General features: G+C 36.4%; 1 protein-coding gene across 1 annotated transcript; it reads left to right on the top strand.

Annotated features, from left to right (window-relative positions):
• The first annotated feature begins 335 nt into the window (after positions 1 to 335).
• Positions 336 to 11,814, top strand: LOC106080679 (ubiquitin-conjugating enzyme E2 W-like). Its single transcript, XM_013242137.2, has 4 exons — positions 336 to 501; positions 3,759 to 3,850; positions 8,286 to 8,620; positions 11,702 to 11,814. Exons 1-4 carry the CDS (start codon positions 484 to 486, stop codon positions 11,713 to 11,715), a joined length of 459 nt encoding a protein of 152 aa, XP_013097591.1. The 5' UTR covers positions 336 to 483; the 3' UTR covers positions 11,716 to 11,814.
• The last annotated feature ends 5,053 nt before the right edge of the window (positions 11,815 to 16,867 follow it).

Genomic DNA, 16,867 nt, shown 5'->3' with positions numbered 1-16,867 from the left:
AACGAACGACTTTCCGTAAAAGTGCAAATTTTTGAGCACGCGAACAATCCATTTGCTGATTGTCGCGTAATGTTGCCATATCTTCTAAATTACCTTAAAAGTGTACGAGAAAACCAAATTTGTTGACTGAAGGTTTATCCCCACGATTAATTAAAGATCCGAACTTTATTTTTCCCACGAGAAATCCGCCCTACCCCATTAAGAGCATTTAAATTATTTTTAAATTTGTTCGGCTAGTTTGGGAATTTGTTGTATGTTTTTGGTAAACTTTTGATCTGATAGTATGTCTGCAATGGCAACTCTGCTCGTATTCTTAATACGACAGCGCTGCAATACTCGCCGAGAAAAATAAACAAACCGCAGTGCGAGTTGATAACGTAAAGTGAAAACAAGCCAATCGTTAAAAGCGCTAGCGTTAATTTCATAACGTAAAAAAAGAAACAACACAAAAAACTTTTTCCGAAAAACAATTACTCATTACGAATGGCATCATTTAAACAGGTAATAAACATCGTTTTATCTTTATATTATATTATCTGGCCGAGGCGCTGCAGAACATGTAGATCGCGAAATTAATTACTCATACATCGGCGACCGATTAAACCACAAACAGAAATACAGCCAGATCGCAACAAGAGTAAGAATACAATGTGAAAGAAATGGGAAGTTTTTTTGTTGTTACGGGAAATTCCCGAATTTTAAAATGTTATCATAGATCTAAGTACATTGCACAAGGGTTACCGTTGAGCATTTTACAAAGGTGGCACAAAAAGTCGCTTCTTGTTAAAAAATTCGCATAAAATAAACATTTTCCCAAGAACTAACCGCATAATGTTCATTTAACATTTTTGTCATAGGATTCGAATTCGAATCCTGGCGAGACCATCAAAAAAAATTTTCAGCGGTGGTTTTCCCCTCCTAATGCTGGCAACATTTGTGAGGTACTATGCCATGTAAAACTTCTCTCCAAAGAGGTGTTGCACTGCGGCACGCCATTCGGACTATGATAGAAAAAGGAGGCTCCTTATCATTGAGCTTAAACTTGAATCGTATGTGAGAAGTTTGCCCCCGTTACTTAGTGCAATGTTCATGGGCAAAATTCGCATTTGCATAGGATTGACACAAAAATATTTAAAAGCATTTATTAAATATGAGTTTTTAATCATCTCCCTTAATGTTGGTACTATGTTCGCTTTTCGCGAAATCGTACGAACGTAGAGCTGGCATAATATCGGGTTATTTTTTGTTTGAATATCGATTGATATTTTTCCTATTTTTTGCACAATTGAACAAAAACAAGTAAAGAGGCATTAATTTCGGGCCGGCCGATAACAAAATATTGGAAGTAGCTATATCTAAAAATAAACCGATCTGAATCATATATAACATGGATGTCGAAAAGCCTAACATAAGTCACTGTGTCAAATTTCAGTGAAATCGGATTATAAATGCGCCTTTTATGGGCCCAAAACCTTAAATCGAGATATCGATCTATATGGCACCTATATCCAAATATGGACCGATTTGAGATAAGTTTCAGAAAAATGTCGAAGAGCCTTACACAACTCACAGTCCCAAATTTCGGCGAAATCGGACAATCAATGCGCCATTTATGGGCCGCTATATCTAAATCTGGCCCATTTGAAGAAGGATGTCGAAGGGATTAACACAACTCACCGTCCCGAATTTCGGCGACATCGGACAATAAATGCGCCTTTTATGGGCCCAAAACTTTGAATTAAGAGATCGGTCTATAATGGCAGCTATATCCAAATCTAGATAGCTCTGAGGCAAATTGAAGAAGGATCTCACAGGGCCTAACACAACTCACTGTCCAAATTTTGGCAAAATCGAACAATAAATGCGCCTTTTATGGGTGCAAGACCTTAAATCGAGACATCGGTCTATATATCAGCTATATCCAAATCTGGACCGATCTGGGCAAAATTTCAGAAAGATGTCGAAGGGCCTAACACCACTCACTGTCCCTTATTTCAACAAAATCGTACAATAAATGTGGCTTTTATGGGCCTAAATCGGCGGATCGGTCTATATGTCAGCTTTATCTAAATCTGAACCGATCTTGTCAAAATTGAAGAAATATGTCGAAGGGCCTAACATAACTCACTGTCCCCAATTTCAGCAAAATCGGATAATAAATGTGGCTTTCATGGGCCTAAGACCCTAAATCGGTGGATAATAATACAATAACCGATATAGCCCATCTTCGTACTTAACCTGCTTATGGACAAAAAAAGAATCTGTGCAAAGTTTCAGCTCAATATCTCTATTTTTAAAGACCGTAGCGTGATTTCAACAGACAGACGGATGGACATGGCTAGATCGTCTTAGATTTCTACGCTGATCAATAATATATATACTTTATAGGGTCGGAAGTGGATATTTCGCTGTATTGCAAACGGAATGGCAAAATTAATATGCCACCATCCTGGGTACAATAAGCGATCCGACACTGAGTGTATTCTATAAGACACATTGCGCCTGTAGAGGGCGCTATTTTCATCTGATTGGGCTTAAATTTTGTACAATGATTTCTCTCATGATTTACTACATTTACACTACATTTGGTTTAATTCAGTCTGTGCATTGATATTGCTTCTATATAAATCGGTCTCTTGATTTTTACTTTTTATTTTCGTTTGAAATGTAGGTGATGGGAAATAAACGATAGTATCGACACAATCGATATTTATTATGAGAAATATCAAAAATATCGGTTGTTGCGAATATCGAAATATCTTTTGGGGAAAAGTTCTTACATGACTACCATACCATTTCTTGAAATGGTATAGTACCTCCTAGATGTCACCAGCATCAGGTGGAGATAAGTACCGCTGAAATATTTTTACTGATGTCCTGCCAAGAATCGAACCCAGGTATTCAGCCCCAAAGGTGGTCATGCTAATCTCTGCGCCACGGTGGCCTGACATACATAGAATGAAGTAAATCAACGTATTACTGTACTTAAGCAAACAAAATTAACATCTTCAATTTGAATAAAATAACAAATGGGGATGCTATTCCGATAAAAACATCCCTATTTGTAATAAAATATTAATGGAAATAGAACAAATAACACAGTTATTGGAAGTTGTAACAAAACACCGCATGCAAAATTTCAGCCAAATCGGGCAAAAATAGCGGCTTACTGGGGCTCAAGAAGTCAAATCGGGAGATCGGTTTATATGGGACGCATATCAGGATATAGACCGAATCGCACCGTACTTGGCACAGTTGTTGAAAATCATAGAAGAACACCATATGCAAAATTTCTGCCAAATCGGACAAAAATAGCGGCTTGTAAGGGCTCATGAAGTCAAATCGAGAGAACGGTTTATATGGGAGCTATATCCAAATCTGAACCGATATGACCCATTTGCAATACCCAACGACTTACGTCTATATTAAGTATCGGTGCCAAATTTCAAGCAGCTAGCTTTATGCGTTCGACCGCTATCATGATTTCGACAGACGGACGGACACGGATAGATCGATTCAGAACGTTGAGACGATCAAGAATATATATACTTTATGGGGTTAGAGACGAATATTTAGAGGTGTTACAAACGGAGTGAAGTACACCCCCATGAATAAGTATATAGGATGGCGGGTATAAAAATAACTTAGTTAAAGAGTTAGGTTCACAATTATCATTTATAGTATGCTAGTCAAAATGCAAATAGGTACTCACCCTAAATAAATCTCTAATCTATTTTTTCTATGCTATTTAATTGCAGAAACGAATTAAAAAGGAATTAATGCAGCTAATCAAGAAACCACCACCGGGGATTTCGGTCGATATGTCATGTATAGACAATGATTTGGCGCAGTTAGTATAATTAATATTAAATTTCTGCGTATACCATGCCGAACACTTAAGGTACACTTAAGGTGCCATTACACTACATGTTATTGTCTTATGACATGTCAAATTTTGCTATTGTTAAAGTTTCACACATAGTGTGCTACGAATGAAAAATTGTTTTCACAACTTTATGATTTAAACAGCTTTCTCACAAATTTATAGCCATAAAAAAAATCAGCTTTTGTTCAAGTTTGTAGGTCATGTCATACAAAACAAAAAAACATGCTAGTGTGATAGCATAAATGATGAATCGTATGTAAAGTGATAATATTAACACATACCAATGATACATAAATAGTGACATGTCATAAGACAAGAACGAGTAGTGTGATAGGGTCTTTGTCGGCGCATTCCATGGAATTCGGTTCAGAATACCTTATGCTATAAGAGCCATACAAACGCAATTATCAAACTATTTTTTCGAAATTTTGAACTATGTCTTCGATTATACTTTGAAAAATGTATTAATTAATTTTTTTGTTAAAATAATTGAATCAAACAAAACATGTACGCTATTAACTTACATACCCATTATAAAAAACAAAAAAAAAATATTTAATCTTTCGGCAAAAAATATATATAAAACAAGTTAAACGGCCGGCTATATCCAAATGTGGACCGATCTGAGCCAAATCGAAGAAGAATCTCACAACACAACTCACAGTACGAAATTTTGACAAAATCGGACAATAAATGCGCCTTTTATGGGCCCAAGACCTTAAATCGAGAGATCGGTCTATATGGCAGCTATATCCAAATGTGGATCGATCAGGGCCAAAATGAAGAAGGATGTCTAGTGGTCTAATACAATTCATACATCTTCGAACTTAACCTGCCTACACCGAAAGAAAATTGTTCATGATATTAATAATTTTGTCATAATGCAAATTGCAATTTTTGCCCAGTAACATTCCACTAAGAAACAGGGGCAAACTTCTCACATATCAATGAGTGCCGTCCGATTCAAGTTTAAGCTCAATGGTAAGGGGCCTCCTTTTTATAGCCGAGTCCCAACGGCGTGCCGCAGTGCGACACCTCTTTGGAGAGAAGTTCGACATGGCATAGTACCTCACAAATGTTGCCAGCATAAGGAGGGGAAAACCACCGCTGAAATTTTTTTCTGATGGTCTCGAACCCAGGCGTTTAGCGTCATAGGCGGACATGCCAACCTCTGCGCTACGGTGGCCTCCTTTGTCATAAAATTTATAATAAAAATGTTTAAATACGTCCCAGTGAAACTTTTCTTAACATTTATGAAATACGTCTAATAAATCTCAATTCAACGTCTAATAAATCTCAATTCAATAAAACATGTCATAATATTTATGAAAATCAAGAATATAGTTTATGCAAAGTTGCCATACCATTTATGAAAAACTTTCATAAGATTTATGTGTATTTTTCATAACAGTGAAGAAAAAATTTCATAAAATTTATTATATTCATAGAACGCTGTTCTACTGTTTATAAAATGTTTTCATTACATCTATAACAAGTAAAAGTGTGCTAAGATCGGCTGGGCCGAATCTTATACACCCTCCACCATGTATTGCATTTGTCAAATTCTTTGAATGAGATTTTAAAATAGAAAAACATCAGTCATAGAAAAACACCATCTCCAAAATTTCAGGCAAATAGAGTAATAATTGCGCCCTTCAGAGGTTCAAAAAGTCAAACTGTGAGATTGGCTTATATGGCAGCTATATCAGGTTATATACCGATTTAGACCATACTTGGACCAATTGTTGGAAGTCATACCAAAACGACATATGCAAAATTTCAACCATGTTGGATAAGAATTGCAAAGCCCAAGAAGTCTAATCGGAAGATCGGTTTATAAGGCGGCTATATCAGGATATGGACTGATTTATACCATACTTGACACAGTTGTTGGAAGTCAAATCAAAACACTTCACGCAAAATTTCGGCCATATAAGCCAAGATCGGTTTATATGGCAGCTATATCTGGTTATGGACAGATTTAAACCATACTTAGCACAGTTGTTAAAAGTCATAACGAAACACGTCATGCACAATTTCAATCAAATCGGATAGGAATTGCGCCCTCTAGAGGCTCAGTAGTCCAATCGGAAGATCGGTTTATATGGCAGCTATATCAGGTTATGGACTGACTATACGTGGCACAGTTGTTGGGAGTTATACCAGAACACTTCAAGCAAAATTTCAGCCAAATCGGATAAGAATTTCGCACTCTAGAATCAATATCCAAGGTTGGTTTATATGGCAGCTATATCAAAACATGGACCTATTTGGCCCATTTACAATCCCAACCGACCTACACTAATAAGAAGTATTTGTGCAAAATGTCAAGCGCCTAGCGTGTCTTAGCGTGCTTTCGATAGACGGGCGGACGGACCAACATGGCTAGATCGACTTAAAATTTCATGACAATCAAGAATATATATACTTTATGGGGGTCTTAGACGCATATTGAGAGGTGTTACAAACGGAATGACAAAATTAGTATACCCCCATCCTATGGTGGGGGTATAGTAAATAATATTTAGTTGACTTAATTGAGATAAAATTTATTCATAACTAGCTGAACCGGGCCCGCTCCGCAGCGCCTTCTTTAACTCTCCAATATCTTATATCTTTTTGAGCCCCATATTGACATGGCCGGTAAATATGACCCGTTTGGAGGGTGTTTTGTGGCTGGGCGGCCACCGGTGGTATTTGAACACAAATTTTAATACCATACTCGTGTTCTGGTTTCCAATACCTTTCATTTGATACCTTTATTGTGCCCATCGGACCACTTCCGGATATGGGTGGCGTTTTTGTGGTAAAGTGGAGGGTCTGCCTCCACCCGATATCTAAAAATTAAAGAACCTATGTTTCCATCCAGACAAACGTACACAATCTATGAAATGTTAAGATAATCTGTTCAGCCAATTATCATATAGTCATAAAGGGCCCAATGGCGTTTTTGAGGGGTGGCATGACCCCCTATACTTCGATCTGATTTTGTATGCCAGATTCGAAATGTACTCCCGAATACCTTTCATTTGAGCCCCATATTGAAATGAACGTCGAATATGTATGGTTGGGGGAGTTTTGGTGTTGGGGTTTTGGGGCTGGGGCAGCCACCGGTGGTACTTGAACCCAAATAATTAATATGTCTATTTGGGGGAGTTTCCACTCTCCAATACTTTTAATTTGATACCTATATTGTTCCGATGGGTCTACTTTTGATTTTGGGTTGTGTTTTTGGCATAAGGGGGAGGGTTCGCCCCCCTTCCGATACCGAAAAATTATATAGCCAATGTTTCTTTCAAGACCAACCTACACAATATGCAAAAATTTCGAGAAAATCTGTTCTTCCGTTTTTCAGTCTATACGGCTAATGTGCCCATTTTGGGCGTTTTTGTGGGGTTGGGGTAACCCCCTATAGTTCGACATGAATTTATATGCCAGATTCGTTATCTACTCCCGCATATTTTTACTTTGATACCCATATTGTCCTTATTGGTCCACTTTTGATTTTGGGTGGTTACGGTGGAGGGTACGCCGCCTTCCGTTATTAATAAATAATGAAGCCTATTCCTACTTCCTGACCATATTCGTAATCTACTGCCAAATACGTTTCATTTGAGTCCCATATTATCATGATCGTCAAATAAACCTATTTTAAGGGGTTTTGGTGCTGGGGCGGCCCCCTAGATATTTATTTTTGGGTAGTACTTTTGGGGTAAGGGTATTTTAAAACATGCATGCGTGTGTGGATTTTTTTCATTCAACAGAGACATGTGGGCGAAAATGGACAACAAACCAACAAACGAGAAATGGTGGCAAAATGCTGAACCTCTTCCAAGTATACATTAGGTAGTTCACTTGGACTTGACTTGGAAAACATGTGGACATATTTCAATAACATAATATGATAAAAAATATTAATATTATGAAAAGTTTCTTTACATGTATAAAACAAAGTTTCATATATATAAGAATTTTTTTCATCAACGATCATATTCATATATATTCTTTCATTAAGAATTTTCATAAAATTTATGATTTTTTCATTAATGTAATAGGACTTTTCATAATTTTTATGAACAAAAGGTTATGAAACCCGATCATTACATTTATGAAGAAAAATTCTCTCTGTGTATAGACAAAAAAAGAATCTGTGCAAAGTTTCAGCTCAATATCCCTAATTTTAAAGCCTGTAGCGTGATTTCAACAGACGGACGGACATGGCTAGATCGTCTTAGATTTTTACGACGATCAAGAATGTATATACTTTATAGTGTCGGAAATGGATATTTCGATGTGTTGCAAACGGAATGACAAAATGAATATACCCCCATACTTCGGTGGTGGATATAGAAAAACTTTTATAATTTTTGGAACAATCGATTTTCTTTTCTATTTTTAGATGGACAATGAAACTTGATGGATTTAAAAATACCCTCTATGATGGGGAATCCTTTAAACTGCTTTTCAGATTCGTTGGAGAGTATCCATTTGAATCGCCGATAGTAACATTCACTGGCGATAATATTCCAATTCATCCTCATATCTACTCAAATGGTCATATTTGTTTATCTATACTCTCAACGGAATGGTCACCATCGCTTTCCGTCGAATCTGTATGCATAAGTATAGTGTCCATGCTGTGCAGTTGTCGAGATAAACGTCGACCTCCCGACGACGAACGTCATGTAAAATTTGCCAACGAAAATCCCAAATTGACTAATTGGTATTTCCATGGTAAGTCCTAGATTATTGTTGTATTTATTGTCCTTTTGTATACCTAAGTTCGATATAGGCTATTGAATAATAAATATTAGAGGTATGCACGAAAGTTGTCGCGTCACGCGTAATTCTTGAGAGAGATTCAAATCTAGTCACATGAACGTATGTAATTAAATTTAAATTCTTTGTGCATGAGTTATATCGTGCTCACGACCCTGATCATGTCTCAAGAGACATTCAGGGCTTACGAGACACTCACGGTAAACTCGCGACTCATAAGAAAATCACGACTAAAGGTTAAAAATATAAAGAAAAAAAGTTTTTTTGGATGCGTCCCAAATCACACTGTTATTGACGTAGAAATTCAGTCATACTGATACTTTTGGAAATGTAGAAACAATTTTTGCCTACAAGGAAAAAAATGTTCATGATATTAATGAACATTTTTTTCCTTGTAGGCAAAAGGAAAAAAATTTTCATGATATTAATGATTAATGATGATATTAATGATTTCATATTAACATTTTTGTAACACATTTCATAAATCTCAATTCAATGAAATATTTCATAATATTTATGACAATCATACATATAGTTTATGAAAAGTTGTCATAACATTTATGGAAAACTTTCATAACATTTATGAGTATTTTTCATTACATTTAAGAAAAAATTTAATAAAATTTTTAATATTTATGAAACCCTGTTCTACTGTTTATAAAATGTTTTCATTACATCTATAAAAAATAAAAGATGCTAAGTTTCTAAGTTCGTCCGGGCCGAATCTTGGGAACCCACCACCAAGGATTCTGCTAAAAATTATTACCAAATAAATTAGGTTGAATAGCATAATTTTATCCTACATACCAATCTTCTGTCAAACCAGCAAAGATTAAAGCTTCTAGGAACCAAACAAGGATGGTCGAGAGACCGGTTTACATGGCAGCTATATCAGGTTATTGATTGATTTGCACCGTATTTGGCACAGTTGTTGAAAGATGTAACAGAAATTGCTAATTATAAGGACTCTAGAAGTCAAATCGGGAGATCGTTTTAGATGGGAGCTATTTCAGGTTTTAGACCGATTTGGACCGTACTTGGCATAGTTGTTGGAAGTCATAACAAAACATTACATGCTAAATTTCGGCCAAATCGGACAAAAGTTGCGGCTTGTAAGGGCTCAATAAGTAAATTCGAGAGATCGGTTTTTATGGGAGCTATTTCAGGTTAGATTTATGGAACTTTAATGAAATATCGCGTATCCTCAGGTTTATTTCATGTTGGAAGACTTATTTTGGCACAAAAATTGGCTATACGTAATTTTTACACTTTTCACTTCATTGCAAAGTTAAAAACACCCAATAGCTTCAAGATTTTACGTAGAATGTATGTGACAGACTTCTAAAGCTGTCATTAGTCGATAAGGCATGTCATATATAATTTCAAAAACAGCAACTGTGAACGTAAGTACGACAAATTTAATATGACAAATGAATTTTGGAATAAGTATGCAAGTTTTTCGATTAAATCATGCTTTTATTTCATCGAACATACATGTATATAAAAAAGGACAATACATATGAGAATACGTGCAGGATTAGGACGTGCTCTAATCGTATTTGACGAACATAATACAAGTCTTAAGGAGCTACTACACGGCATGTAGATGTCTTATGACATGTCATTTTTTGTATTTACATGTAATTGAAAATGTTCGTCAAATTTGTTAATTTACACACGTTTCATAATTTTTGCTATCACACCTGTATGTTATTTTCGCATGACATAACCTAAAAATTTGAGCAAAAGCTAATTTTTTTTTATGCGTAGAAATTCTGAGTGTTTTGAGAAAGCTGGTTAAAGCATAAATTTCTGAAAACAATCTAATTTTAAAAGGTGATTTTCATATGTTAGTTTCATTTGAATCACACATGTCATATAAGACAACTACATGCCGGGTAATAGAGCCATTATGAAACCAGAAAGTGACAGCTCATATGACATGTCTTATCATCTAATGGCAACTTAACTGTGCATGTTGTCATGTTCTGTATTGTTGTAATGTAAAACATGCATGTAGGTATGCTTGTGATTTTTCTAAATTTTTTATTGCACACAGGAGAGCATGTGAGCAAATATGGAAAACAAACGAGAAATAATGACAAAATTCTGAACCTCTTCCAAGTATAAATTATGTAGTTTACTTGTAATTGACTTGAAAAATTCCCCCCATCAAATACCTACGTGGACACATATTTCAATAAATTAATTTTAATATTATGAAAAGTTTCTTTACATGTATGAAACAAATTTTCATAAATATAAGAACTTTTTTCATCAACGATCATATTCATACATTTTCTACCACTAAGAATTTTCATAATAGTTATGATTTTTTCATTAATATAATAAAACTTTTCATAATATATACATATGAACAAAAGGATACGAAACCCGATCATTACATTTATGAAGGACAAGTCTCTGTGTGTATGTTAGGTTAGGTTGAAAAGAGGGTGCGGATAATTGTCCGCCCGTGCCACTATGGACATACACCCAAGCCAGTAATTGGCTTGTTGTGCGCTCTAAATACTAAAAAGTAGCCCCGAAAAAGAAAATCTTAGTTAGGAATTTTTGCCTAAAAATGCATAAGAAAACAAGCGAATTTGTGCTTATGCAGTGATAAATTCATATTCGAATGCAAACAAATATTATTCACTTTGTGAAAAAATATTTTTTTAAACCATGAGTCGTGAGTTTTTCGTGGGTCACGATTTTCACGCGAGTCATGAGTTTCTCGTGAGTAGTGCGTGATTAAAATATTTGGCGTACATGCGTGAACTTAAGTCGACATAATTTGCGCGTTATTCATTTTTTTCTAGTGTGAGTGAAAAATTGCTCTCGCCCACATCTCTATTAAGGATTAATGTCGGTTCGTTTGTAACTCTTGAATACACAACTCACATCCTTGTTAAGAAATATTAAACATCATACATACATACACACATACATGCCCACATACATATGTACATACATACATATGAATATAATTATATTATAATCTTACTAAAATTGTATTTCTTTTTTTTTTTGCAGATGATTCTGTCTAGGAAAGTACTTACCCAATGGCGAAAACTGCAGTTTTATACTCAAAGTTGTCTTCGTTGCTGCTTATATCTAAAATAAAAATTCTTATATATAAAAATCAATTTGTGTTTGTTTGTCGGTTTGTTTGTTTATATGTTTGTTTGTTTGTTCCTTATAGACTCAATAACGGCTGAGCCGATTTTCATTAAATTTTCACAGATGGTGAAATGAAATGAAAGGTATTTAGGATTAGAAAACGTATCTGATATCCAATTGTCGGACCAAGTGCTAGGGGGACCACCCCAAGCCCCAAAACATCCCTAAATCGGACAAATTTACCAACCATGGCAATATGGGACTCAAATGAGAGGTATTTTCGAGTAGAATACGAATCTGATATCCAAATGTGACAACAAGTTTTTTGGGGCCACCTCTTCCCCAAACAGGACTCATTTACTGACCATGGCAATATGGGGATTAAATAAAAGCTATTTGAGTGTAGAGTACGAATCTGATATCCGAATATGTGTTTGGGGGCCGCCCCTCCTGCCCCAAAGATGACAAATTTAAGACCATACAAATATGAAAAATTGCTAATTTTGCCAATGAACATTCCACTAAGAAACAGGGGCAAACTTCTCACATATCAATGAGTGCAGTCCGCTTCAAGTTTAAGCTCAATGATAAGGGGCCTCCTTTTTATAGCCGGGTCCGAACGGCGTGCCGCAGTGCGACACCTCTCTGGAGAGAAGTTTTATATGGCATAGTACCTTACAAATGTTGCCAGCATTAGGAGGGAAAAATTACCGCTGAAAATTTTTTCTGATGGTCTCGCCAGGGTTCGAACCCAGGCGTTCAGCGTCATAGGTAGATATGCTGACCTCTGCGCTACGGTGGCAAATATGAGGCTCAAATAAAAGGTCTTTGGGAGTAAAGCACGAATCTAATATCAATTTTCGGGCCAAAGTGTCTATGGGGCCACCTCACTCCCCTAACACCACCCAAATGGGAAGTATTTGCTGACCATTGCAATATTCGGCTCAAATAAGAGGTATTTTAGAGTAGAACACGAATCTTATATATATTTTCAAAGTCAAATCACTGAGTTACCCCCCCATCCCTCAATACACCACCCAAACCGGGCATGTTTGATGACTATGGAAATATGGGGCTTAAATGAAAGGTATTCGGAAGTAGACCATGAATCTGATATCAACATTCGGGACCAAATGTCAAGGGGACGTCCCATCACCATAACAACCCCCAAATAGGACGTATTTGATCGCCAAAACAATTTGGGTCTTTCAGACAGTGGAGCTCGATATTGTCCATACCGGACATATTTGCTGACTTTTGCAATAAGTGGTTTAAATGAAAGTCATTTGAGATTAGAAAACTAATTTGAAAATGTGGGGCTCAAATGAAAGGTATTGAGGAGTAGAGCACGAAATTGATACTCACTTTCGTGACCGATTTTCTGGGGTGTAGCCCCCCCAAAAATACCCCACAAACAGCAAATATTTACTGACCATAGCAATATGGGGCTCAAATAAAGCTATTTGGGAGTAGAATACGAATCTGCTATCCAAATGCGGGACCATGTATTTGGGGCACCGCTCTTTCCCCAAAACAACCGCCAAAGGGTAAAAATTCACCGAATGGTATTTGAGATTAGAAAACTAATTCGATAACCAATTTTGGGGCCAAATGTTTGGGAGACATCTAATCCTATAAACTCTCCTTAATCCAATGGCGAAATGGGGTTTTAATAAAAGGTATTTGGGAGAAAAGCACGATGCTGATATTTTTTCAGGATCAAATGTTTGGGGGACCAACTCACTCCAGAAAACACCCCTAAATCGGTCATCATAAGAGCATCGGGCTGAAATAAAGTCTTGAGAAGAGTACATCTAAGGGCCAAATTCAAATGAAATTAAACCCTCCAAGGGAATTCGTAGACCAATAAAGATCATATGGGATTCAGATAAAGGCACTTATATTGTTATACTGTTTGTCTAGGCATATGCATATACTATTTTCGTAGCATGGTAATTCACTTAAAGCCCTTTTAATTGTCGAAAATAAATATTCCAAGGAAACTTTAGTTCCATATAAAGTAAAAGAAGGCGCAGCGGAGCGGGCCCCGGTCAGCTAGTACCAAATAAATTCAAATACTCGTATCAAGTAAAATAAAAGCAAACAGAAATTGCTTTCTTTATCAAAAATTTGTGTTTGGCTGTGAGCGTACGTGAGCGCCTTCTTTCACAATACGCGTTAAAAATGATATTTGCAATTTGTATTTTTCTATTCATTGACTTTTACTAATCCTTCCCTGGTCAATTTTTCATGCAACATTCACCCACCCCCGATAGCCGTATTGGTAGTGAGTTCGTATTACCAGCGCGGGACTCGTAGGTTGCATGCATACCATGGGCTTCGATTTGTAGCTATTGTGGTATCGCAATAGGCCAAAAATTGTCTAGTGAATCTACAAAAGTTATCAATGATCCAATATATTTCGGTCATGTATCTTATTGAAAACGTCACACAAATGTTTCCAAGGACTCATAGGTTTAATGCCTTTTGAACAACTCCAAAACCTTTCATTTCCATTTTGTCCTGATCTAAATCAGCTGTTTTCCTTTAGAAAATCAGCTGATTTTGATGAATTGACGAATGACAAACGCTTAGTGGTTGTGGCAGTAAGATTCATGAATACTCGAGGAGTTTTCCAGATGCCTGGTATACACTCAGAGAAATTTGTTGGTAAAAACTGCAAACATTTGTGCTGACACAACACAAGTCTGCTGAAAATGGGACAGCAAGTAAGTTTTTGCTAAAACAGCAAACATTCGCGGTTGTTTTCAGAAGGTAAAAAGCCTAAAATTTACAAAATTCCCTAAAACAAAGTCTATTGCATCTTATATTTTATCAGGGCAACGCGTTAGCCGATTTTGTAGCGTGCTTGGATTACCAGTGCAGGGGTCGTGGGTTCGATTCCCGCCAGAAGCCTTGGTCTGTCGCTACTGTGGTATCACAATGGACTTGAAATTGTCTAAGTGAGTCTGTAAAGGACTGTCACTCTTACCTAACCTAACCTATATTTTATTATTGGTGGTATAAAGAGTATATTTTATTATAATTTTCTACAGTGTAGAGTACAAATAGGTTGTGTTTGTTGTTGCTATTGGCATTGTTGCATGAGTTGGATTTGAACAAGGGAAGTATGATTTTAATTGTTTTCTATTGCGCTTGTGTAACAAGTCGTCTTTAAGAGCCCTGTTCAAATTCAGATGTGGGCTTTGCAACCTACTCTAGTTGGGTTGGTATGTAAAGAACCATGATCCATTTGACCAATTCTCCTGATGAAGATTCTAGGCGAATCAAAAATCGCGATACAGATAACCCGTCAAATGCTTTTAAGTAACATCACACATTTTGCCTTACTTTTGAAATTTCTTTGCTGTGCTATTTTTTGAATAGAAAGCATTGAACGGAATGGTCCACAGCCGGGCAATATCCTGAAATGAAATTTGAATTTTCTACAATTTGATCATTTTTCTAAATATTGTTTTGGATCTAATAAATTTTTTGAAGGTGTCTTTCCAAAGTTAAAAAATTGTGTTATAAAATCGGCAGACAGTGCTTGCTGAAATCAGCAAACATATTTAGTACAATTTGAAGGGACCTTTAGGTCCCTTTACAGTTCACATTTTGTAATATGTTTTATAGTTGTAATTTAGTCTCGAAAATCTTTTGAGGGCGCCCTTTGGGTAGTTTTTTGATTAAGGGTACTCTTATGACTGTGAGGATTAAGGGATATCCTTGTACCCAGAGATATAAGATTGTTGATATCAGCAAACACTATCTGCTGGCTTTAAATTAAAATTTTACAATGTAGCTATGAAAGGTAACCTTATCAAATAAATGAGCTTCAAAACTGTTATTAAATCATTTCCTATATGTTATTATACATTTTTGGTCATTGAGGGATACACTTTGAGGGCGAAGAATTAACCGCTCGATAAAGTTTTGATTTTATTGCATATTCGTTCTAAGAATAGTCCTATTTACTAAGTAAAGTGTCCCCAAATTGGGAGATCGGTTTTTATGGGAGCTATATCAGGTTATATACAGTATACTAGTGCAAAATTTCTGCTTAATCGGATGAAAATTGAGGCTTCCAGGGGCTTAAGAAGTCAAATCGGGAGATCGGTGTATATGGTAGCTATATCAGGTTCTTGATCGGTTTAAACTGTACTTGGCACAGTTGTTGAAAATCCCTACGGGACACCACATGCAAAATTTCAGCGAAATCCGGCAACAATTGTAGCTTCCATGGGCTCAAGAAGTCAAATCGGGAGACCGGTTTATATGAGAGCTATATCCAAATCTGAACCGATATGACCTATTTGCAATCCTCAATGACCTACATCAATATTAAGTAAAAGTGCAAAATTTCAAGCGGCTAGCTTTACGTGTTCTACCGCTATCGTGACAGACGGATATGGCTCGTTCGAATCAGAATGTCGAGACTATCAAGAATATATATACTTTATGGGTCTCTTTGTCAATATTTCGAGGTGTTTCAAATGTAATGACTAGATTAATATAGTCACATCCTATGGTGGTGGGAATAACAAGTGTACAAAATTAAGATGGATAGCTTTATTCACTCGTACGCTATCATGATTTCGCGTACGAGTGATTATGTAAAACTCGCTCTGTAACTCGGTATCCAAATATAGACCGATATGAACCATATAGGGCACGGATGTCGAAAAGCCTTATATAAGTAACTGTGTCAAATTTCAGCAATTTCAAAGCAGAAATAAAACCAGTAAAAACTCGAAGGGCCTAAGACAACTCACTGTGCCAAATTTCAGCGAAATCGGATAATAAATGTGGCTTTTATGGGCCTTAGACCCTAAATCGGAGGATCGGTCTATATGGCAGCTATATCCAAATCTGAACCGATCTGAGCCAAATTGACGAAGGATGTCGAAGGGACAATGAGTTGTATTAGGCCCTTCGACATCATTCTTTAATTTGGCCCAGATCGGTACAGTTTTGGATATAGCTGTCATATAGACCGGTCTCTCGATTTAAGGTCATCCGATGTCCATGTCGCCGAAATTTGGGACAGTGAGTTAAGTTAAGTCCCTTAACAACTTC

The sequence above is a fragment of the Stomoxys calcitrans genome, chromosome 5, assembly GCF_963082655.1.
Source record: "Stomoxys calcitrans chromosome 5, idStoCalc2.1, whole genome shotgun sequence".
Lineage (NCBI taxonomy): Eukaryota > Metazoa > Arthropoda > Insecta > Diptera > Muscidae > Stomoxys > Stomoxys calcitrans.
The sequence above is the reverse complement of the archived record's forward strand: the minus strand, read 5'-3'. Positions and strand labels throughout refer to the sequence as shown.

Bases quoted from the DNA above. Each gene is read 5' to 3' on its own strand.
- LOC106080679 (XM_013242137.2), top strand. The intron at 3,851-8,285 runs GTTAGTATAATT...TTCTATTTTTAG, and splicing joins ATAGACAATGATTTGGCGCA to ATGGACAATGAAACTTGATG.